We start from the raw sequence: 10,000 nt of genomic DNA, 5'->3' as shown, positions 1-10,000 counted from the left end.
AACCACGGAATTTTCTTTTACTGACAGTGTACCACCATATCCATGCAATTAACCACGTTACCGGTGCTTTTTAGCGGCATTCTGCTGATCTGTACGGCAACGATACCATCAAGCATGCTCTTTGGAGGAGCGTGGATAGCAACGATTATTGTATCATTCTGCGCCTCAACAGCAGCAAGAGTGCGTTTCTTTGCTAGCTCGGAGAACTATTCTCCCACCATTCAGACAGTCAATACATACGAGTCGATAGCAATGTCTAATTTGTCACCAGTTTCCATGGCAACGGAACGCTCGACAATGAATTCGTCAACAGGTTTCAGAAATGTTCAAATGCAGCACAGTTTACATGAATTAACGACACCTGTGGATTTAGAAAGTAGAGCGAGTTTACAGCATTCTATTCAACAAAAACAATATAGTCAAATGAGTGCAATTCAACAGACGTCTGTACATGGTGTCCCCGGAACGAGTATCATGTATTCCGACACAGTTGATACAAATCCAATACTAAATACTCAGCGGTCAGGCATTGAGAGCTTGACCTATAGCTATAGGAGAAAGGAAGGGAGTACATTAACACCGGGAGAAAGTGTCATTAATGCAGGAAAATCAGTATTTAGACAACTTTTTTCACCTACGTCATCTGTTATAGATATGTCAGTGTCACCTGACATAATGTTGGAATCTGGATTTCTGAATACTTATACCAAAGTTTACAATGCTTCACCTGCAATTTTATATGCTAAAATAAACCAATCACAATCATTGAACTTGAGTGATGACATTTTTCAGCCAACGGCAATATGCAAGATGTGCAGGACGACCGAAGTTCGGAGTTATCACGGAGTAACATCAACAGTGCTTGAGCCTTCAGAAACACAAATCGGATTGCCAACCATCACTCACAGCCTCAGCCACAGTGTAATTAGAACACCACAATTGATCACATCGGCACCAACATCAACTTTACCATATACTGTAGACTTCTCTACGACAGGTGTTATTCTTTCAGAAAACAATAACAATGAAATGACGAAAACGATGAGAAATCTATCGACGGCACACCTACACGATCTGGTAAATTCAATAAGTGCTATGGGAATTACAACCACGAGGGAAAATATTCATAAAACGGCATATCATTCAAAAACAACCAGTTTATCGTCAAGCGAGGTAAATGCCATGCATAGCTGGCTACATACAATCGAAGCCTCGGAGACCATACAGACGAAGCTTTCATCGCACACACATAACCTTTCGTTTCTTTCACTTGAGAGCTTAGCGTCAACAGTAATATTGAATTCAGGAATCACCTTGTCAAACATTGCCACAGAATTTATTTCCAGTCCAACAGCCCATTTTTTAAGACAGTCTATTCAACCCACGGCGAGTATCAGTTCTCCAACAGAGGCAGTGTCAGTTGTGAACAAGTCTGAACAAGGTAAGTTGTTTTTTATTATGAACTTAGTCTTGTATTTCTTTTCTGTATTATTTTCATTTTGTGTGAATACTGAATCACCATTCAATATCATCACATGTTCCGAAATGCGTTTGTGTTATCAAAATATAATTTAAACAGTGACAGTTACTAATAATCTAAATTAATTAATTAATTAATTAAAACTAAATTTCCCTTATATACTTACAAGGATATTAAATTCCTGATGTTTTCCTTTTATCCTAAACACGGTTGTAGGTACAAAAAATATTTTTTTTAAAAAACGTTCTTTTTCTTTTTGTGAATTGCTGTTACTTTATATGTGTACCGGTCAGGACCAATTTCCTTTGCCGAACGCTTTCTTCCAAATGACTGAACAGATGCATACAAGTTAGATATTTGAAATTGAGCTTTCATATGTCAATATCCGATAGCACTGCTTGTATCACGTGACTTTTGACATTTAGAAAGAGTAAACTTCGAAAAAAAAGACGTTCAGGGAAAATATAATTTTCAACACATTACAAGTGTATATTGGCATTGAAATCTCCGCCCAATGCCTGAATATAGCGTCTCGAAGCAAAGGTCAAGAACAGACGCGCCATCCAAGATGGCCGCCTGATTTCATTTCTACAGCATTCCCTGGGAAAACGACTTCTGTACTAGAAAGTAATACAATCACTCTACATTTAAACGTATGTAATTGGACCCCCTTATTCCTAAAAAGATAGATTTATTTTAAATCATTACAATCTTATCACATGATGCTATTATAGATAAAATGGAATAGATGAATTGAGATAGTGTAATAACACTTTTTGTGAACTTTTCAATGATTTAGGTGTAGTCATCAAAATTGACAAAAATCTCGATTTTTCCCACGGATATGAGTCGAGTACAAATCATGAAATGATGGTTTGACCCTTTGCTTTATATCGAATGAAACGACTGACATGAATCGAATGTCAAACAACTGACAGCCATTGGGGAATAGAAGCTTTTATGGATACGAACTGGAAATTGCTTCTATCAAACAAGGTATAAATGTAGTTTATTTATAGGGTTTGCTTTCGGAACGTGAGTTAGTTTCTTACCAAGAAGATGGAAACTGCGCATTATGGTGTTTCCCCTCGAGGGAATATATTGAAATATGTAACTACAGAAGTAAGCTGTAGACATTGTACGTGTGTACATGGTGGAATAAGAAATAACGTTTTCTGCGGTAATGAAGGTAATCATTAATTCGTAGAGATCGTTGTGCTTTGCGAGGAAAAGGGTAATGATTGAAGAAATATGAAGCTTCAAAACGATGACGTTTGAGACTTTAGAGTTAAAATGTAGTGTACTCACTTCTACACGGTATTTCCTTTTTAAAACAAATATTGTCATTTTGAAATATAACAATATTTGCAGTAAAAATTGAAACAAGTCAATTGAACTACACCTTAAACGTTGTATTTTTATCTACGTCACCATAAACGCTGCCTTTTTTCTGTTTTCTATCTACGCCATCACAAACGCTGTCTTTTTCATTCATCATAATGTCCATGAACTTGTGTATTGACACTGCAGCTGCCATCGTCCATCACCTTGTAGTACAGGTACACTAATCGCTTTCAATTGCATTCAGCTATTCTAATCCTTAATTGTAAACTAAGTTAAACCGATTGACGTGACATTAAGTAAAGTATTTGCATAACTACGCGTTTTATTTTAAAATCGTGGTCGCATATGCTACATCCTAACTTTCAATAAGCGTTTACTTCCGTAACTTATATACATACATATATATATATATATATATATATATATATATATATATATATATATATATATATATATATATATATATATATATATATATATATATATATATATATATATATATATATATATATATATGCACATATTTGTACACGCATGTGTGTATGTGCGTCACTGCTGTGTGTGTGAATGTTATGTTTGCTAGTTTGTCATGATATGCCATTTTCCTTCATCAACTACACTCTTGTGGTACCAACTACAAACACTGTGATTAATTTCTGCATGACGTTGCCACCCATATCTAGCAGGAGGAAACTGCCATACAAAACCAATACTTTGTCCTTCATGTCATTGACTTGTGTTAGGATTAGGCCATCTGTTGCTCCCATGTCACCTCTACCAGGTTGATATATTGTAAAAGATTTGTATTACCCAAGACTAAGCCAAGGTAATTCAAATCATCGTCTGGCTATTCTTATATTTAACCTTTCAGGTTTTTAAAAAGTATTACGTATACATTTGTTATGTACTTTGAACTTCGTGATCTTAAAACCAATCTTTTTAAACCATAGAAATAAAAAAGACAATCTACAAACATAAAGGCCATCCTATACTACATTTTAGTCCACGTGTAAAGGCATGGTTGATGTGAAAAGTTCAATAACGATTGTCTAAAGTATAAATCTTTCTGAAAGACTTAAGGAACGTACTTGTTAAGAACATATATCGTATACAATCATCTCATTTGAGGGTAATTGCTTAAGTTGAGTTATGGTTCAAACGTCATTGTAGTTCGTAATGAAAAAAATTGTGTAGGCTACTGTTTGGTCTATTCAAACATGAATACACACGCGCATGAACGCACGCGCACACACACACACAAATATATATATATATATTTATATATTTATATATATATATATATATATATATATATATATATATATATATATATATATATATATATATATATATATATATATATACCTCGGAGTCAAAACTATATATATACCTCGGAGTCAAAAAAAAAAAATATATATATATATATATATATATATATATATATATATATATATGTATATATATATATATATATATATATATATATATATATATATATATATATATATATATATATATATATATATATATATATATATATATATATATATATATATATATATTATGTGCACCATACATAGTGAGGTGTATTTGATTATATCCAAACCTGTATTACCTTTTGACAGACTGGTAAACACTCAGTTCGTACTAACTAACCAACCATGTCGCGCAGAATTAAATCTAGCGTTTTGCAATAGTTTGCTTTCGCCATATTTCATAGCTATATTGGATAATCTTAGTTGGCATTCTGTCGAGTAGATTACCTAGATATTGTTATTTCAACGTTTGATTATTGATTTGTAATATATTATATTCCCAGCATTCCCTATAACACCTTTTTCACTTGGATAAGAATGCTTTAATATACTATCGATGTATACCTTCGATGGTAGTGAAATCATTTTATGATGTTGTTAACACAGTTGATTGAATAAAAATAACTGCTGGGATATTTTAGTATACGGACAATAAAGTCTGTCATCACATCGTCTATACATTATACCTGGACTCCAGGTCGAACGAATAACAATGTAATAGCAAGTGATGGCCAAAGTATGTTTAGGTTAGTAGAATACCAACGGTATCTTTAACATGCACTAAAAATTAGCCCTCCCCAAAAACCAAATCAACTCAATCAGCAAATCAAACATAAACGTTAATTTAGACCTAGTATAGTCAGACTGGTTATATTTTGATTGTTAACTAGTCCACTTGGTACAAATAAAGAAAGTAAACAAAACAAGTATGAACATGGCTGCTTGGTCGACCAGGCATAATTACATCGCGTGTTCCCCAAACATTATAATTTGATCCCTTGGTTTAATTGTAAACCAAATTAGTTCGGTTTGATTACTATGCATAATAGCACATTAAATGAATTAGCTTGACTCATATTAGATTCCTGTAGCGTATTGTGTCCAGATGCCACAGAATTGGTTATTCTAATGTTGCTATTTTTGAACTAGATTTATGTTTTTTAATTACTTTGTAGACATTATTTATTTGTGTAATACTAAATCATAAGTTCAAATTGTACTCTTTGTAGTTGCCACATTTCATGAATACGTGATTAGAATATCAATGTTAGAAGCAATCCTACAGGAGACAAAATGGATATGTACATACCAATAACGCACTGACGTATTGCAGAGAGGATGTAACCATTTCAAATACTTTTGTATAATGTGATTTAATATTGTATGGTATGACCATGAGTTGATGTGATATGACAAGATATGATATATGATATGATCTGATCTGATATATGATATCTGATAAATGTGACATGATATAATACGATATGATTCTACATAATGATGTAATATGAAATAATATAATTTGATAGTATGATTTAGTTTAACATAACATAACACAAACTGTCATGTAACTATATAATATATATATATATATAATACAACACATCACAGCACAATATTATGGTAGTTATAACAATATGTTGGTATAATCTTAAACTACAAATCATAAGTCTGTCTCGGGAACATTGTAGAGTCATATTCTGATAAATGAGTATGAGTTTGATAACTAGTATTTTCTTTAGGCTGCATTATCTGGCTATGTATATTAAACGTGAATAGACACTGTTGTTGACGGATCACAACTCGGGCTTTGTAGGATAGCTCCCTGCTAATTTAGTTTCATATTAGATACAGCTCCATGAAAGGTTGTGTTGGAGTGGCGTACATACACTGCTATTAATATATTTACTTACAACAAGATAATCTCAATGGCCTATTATAGATACCATTTCTATAGGCATTTATAAAAAACTTTAGCGGATATGGTCAAAAAAGTAACACAAAATTAGTAAATTTAGTTTACTACTTGGCTTAGAAGTGTACTAGAACTCAGTGACAGACAGACAGACAGACAGACAGACAGACAGACAGACAGACAGATATAGCCAGATAGACAGACAGATTGATACAACAATGATATAGTTTCATCTCTTCATTCCTTTTCGTGTTTAACAATATCTAGTTTAAAATTAACCAAACTAATATATGATTCAAAATAACATCTTTAGTTTTCAATCCCCTTGATATCCCCCTATGTGTCATTCTACATCATTGCCTCTAACTGACAAAGTACACGGAAAACTACTAAAAGGAAGTGTTGGAATAATTGAGCTATATAATGGAAGCAATATCGCGGTGTCCCAGAGCAGCTCTACAATGTCTCCGAAACATGAGATTGTTCACGGCTATAAGACTGTGTACGCGTCCAATCGCTTCAGGTATAAAACGTTTTGGATATGATGCACCCTTGTTTCGAAACGAAATACCATGTTTGTTTTCTCCCAAGCTATGTGATCGAAATCATACCTCTACAGAGTGCGTCACACAGCTCCATGTCTTTGAGGCATTTACTCTATACTCGTCACGCATGGCCAAATTTACAAAATGTATGTATAAGAAAATAATACGCCAAGACCTTCGAACAATGGCTTAAACTGTAGACCCCTCTCAGTGTGTGTTTTTTTACAATTCTAAAATATGTCTGACTCGAATACGTATGCGTAGACGGTGTCTGACTCATGATAATATTTGTTCAACTCCTAGTAACAAATTGGATGGATTATCATCATATCACCATGGTTTTATATGAAATTCAAGGTATTAAAATTTAATATCATTTCACCATCTTTGATTGAGGTTGTCGAGTGAAACTAACTGTTTGTTTTACCTACGTAGGCAAACATCATGAATACATATAATGCGTTATTATTCATAAAACGTGTCTTTACACTTTTATTGGTAAAATATAATATGTAGGCGGTGAAGCAAATTAATATTTGGTACTACTCAACTCTCTATATTTTGGAACAAAGTCTTTTTAAAAATAATGTTGCCAACTGTTACATTAAATTGGCCTTTTTATTTCATATGTTTACATTGCACTGAATTTGAGTTACATGCAGGTTACCTGGTTTAGTACTCTGGAGGTACAATTATCATTCCGGCAATTAAAATATATTGTATTCATGCAAAATATTCTAATTGAAAGGAACACAATGGCAATCATATCCAAACCTTAGTCTTCATGCATGTTACAATATATGAATAATTTGAATGCTGTCGTTTACGCAACGCTCGTCACAATTTAACTGACTGTGTTGTAAGAGCGCACTTTGTGACGATTTGAATAGCCTTTGTAAACTTTGAATGAACTCGTGTCCCAATTCACTGTAAGCTCTCGTTTAGACCATTCAAGTCTTTGCACGTAATATATACACAAATAACAAATAACAAATTACGTGTGTGTGTGTGTGTGTGTGTGTGTAGTAGTAGTAGTAGTGAATAGATCAACATATTTTGTTATAATGTTTACAGATAAGAATGAATATAAATAAATAACGCAGTAAACTATATTTACAATTGGATGTTATATAATGTGATAAGCCCAGTTGATTTTTCCGACATCAGTCTTTTCATTTCTGCCCTCCACGAATAGTTTTGATTTCGATGTTGTCGATAAAACATACATACACACACACACACGCGCGCGCGCGCGCGCACGCACGCACGCACGCACGCAGACAACCAGACAGGAACCACACACATGCACAACAAACACATGCATACGCATCCACACACACGACCCATGCAGACACATACACCATAAAAATGTACCACACACATGCACAACGCACACGTACACATTCATGAATTAGTGTGTATCACACGCACGCGCGCGCGCGCACACACACACACACACACACACACACACACACACACACACACACCTTCTTTATTCTATAATCAAATCAAACTTTGATTTACGTTTATTAGATTAGCGTTCACGGTCAAGGCCACGTAGAGTAATAATAACTTCAAGTTGTTTTCATCTGTATTAGAATTAGTATTATATTTCAAGTTGAGTTAACATAGTACGTATTCAGTCATTTTGATTTTATCTCTTGCAATTTGTCTGTATGGCAATCAATTTCCATCAGTTCTACAGTTAGGAAAGGTACACAATTTACGGTTAAACAACTTTGTTGGTCCTCTCCCCCTCTCCTCTTAAAAAAATGTTAAGACCAGCCAAATGAAACTCTAAACTTATTTCAGCCACCCCTTCTGTCACCTACACTACAGTGGAGATATAAAATTATATGGTACAATTATGCATTAAAATAACAGTGACAGCCAAGTACAATGGCAGTCCAAACGAGATCAATTTACAAAGGATGTGGATTTAATATACATATATAAGTAGGTACTTAGCCAACCATCTTCCATCCTTTGGGAGAAAGACATTATCATCGTGATTGCTACTGATTGGGGGGAGATTCCTCCAAAGGTGAAAGTTTTTTTTTTGAAAATAAGACCATGTCGAAAGTCATTTAGAGGCATAGAATATGAAACCATTAACATAATTTAAAGTCTAAATATGGATTAAAATACCAGAATTGAGAGAAAAAAATCACAAAGAACAAAATATTTCAAGTCCCCCTTTCAGATTATCAGAATTTTGATGGCCTAATGACTTCTCAGCCCCCGTTCTCATTTTAGTAAATTTTGCGCATTCCTTTAGTGCAGGTTGGATATATGTAACAGCTTAGTTTAATCTCAATTCACTCTTGTATGCATCACCAGAGCCAAGTAAACCGCCATATAAGATATTACATAATTTGGAATTGACTCAAATGTATATGATCACATGTATTATTCAAAAAAAAAATCCCCTTACATTTGGTACGTCAGTAACTTTTGCTTGATTATTCTAATTATGATATTGTTGTCATTATTCTAATTAGCAACTTTTTTTAAATTTTAAAAAGTGTAAGGTAATAGTGCAGTTTTAATCCCCCTTACCAATTGGAGATTATCGTTTGATAAGAACATAAGCTTTTAGATATTAAATGGTCTCTTTATTTGCTAGTGAAAATTCATTTGTGAATGTGAGCTATTATGTAAAGAATCTATAAAAAATATGCTTATCAAACAGTGGAATTTTATACACGTCTGTATACTTCGGAAATGTTATGCCAAGTGTTATTAATCCAGTTCATTTCTTTACTTTCACTATTTCTAATAGTTCCTCTCTAGCATATCAACAGTTGTAGTACTGTGCACCCTAGCATAAAAAAATATTAAGTAGAATTAAAAGGTGACCCAATACTGTAAAGGCTGCAGCTGTGTAAATTGTAAACATACAAGCATGTGATTATAATAGGTTAGAGAATGTGCTATATCAGCAATGTACATGTAATTTGAACAAGCTGATTCCTGGCTATATTGATATATATATATATATATATATATATATATATATATATATATATATATATATATATATATATATCTCTAATCATTCATACACATGGTATTATCACACAGAAACACGTCACATCAAACAGGACAAATAAAAAACCGAATCACCCCGAACTGTTTACTCTCAATTACAAGTATTCAGAATGACTAGTTCCTGCCATTGTAGGCTAAGATCACATTATCGTAATAATTACGTACTTTCCAAACTGGTAAATGGACACAGTAGCTTGCATATCGCATACATCCTTGGATGGTACTGGTCTGATGTGCAGAGGTACTTTGATATGCATTAAATTCTATCTCAAAATGTTGCTGATCGGTGATGATTTTTGCGTGTAGTAGCCGCTAGCTTACTTCTGTCGAGCTCGAGATCCGAACTTAC

General features: G+C 33.5%; 1 protein-coding gene across 2 annotated transcripts in view; it reads left to right on the top strand.

Moving 5' to 3' along the window:
• The window catches only part of LOC144452263 (uncharacterized), a 23,931-nt gene that overhangs the window by 597 nt on the left and 13,334 nt on the right, over positions 1-10,000 (top strand). For both annotated transcript variants that reach the window (XM_078143326.1, XM_078143325.1), the window contains one exon: positions 1-1,441. This exon is cut by the window's left edge. In XM_078143326.1, coding sequence (XP_077999452.1) covers positions 43-1,441 — 1,399 coding nt within the window. In that variant the 5' untranslated portion in view covers positions 1-42. The remainder of the gene's footprint in view (positions 1,442-10,000) is intronic.

Source organism: Glandiceps talaboti, chromosome 22 (assembly GCF_964340395.1).
Source record: "Glandiceps talaboti chromosome 22, keGlaTala1.1, whole genome shotgun sequence".
In the NCBI taxonomy this organism is placed as follows: Eukaryota; Metazoa; Hemichordata; class Enteropneusta; family Spengelidae; genus Glandiceps; species Glandiceps talaboti.
The sequence above is the reverse complement of the archived record's forward strand: the minus strand, read 5'-3'. Positions and strand labels throughout refer to the sequence as shown.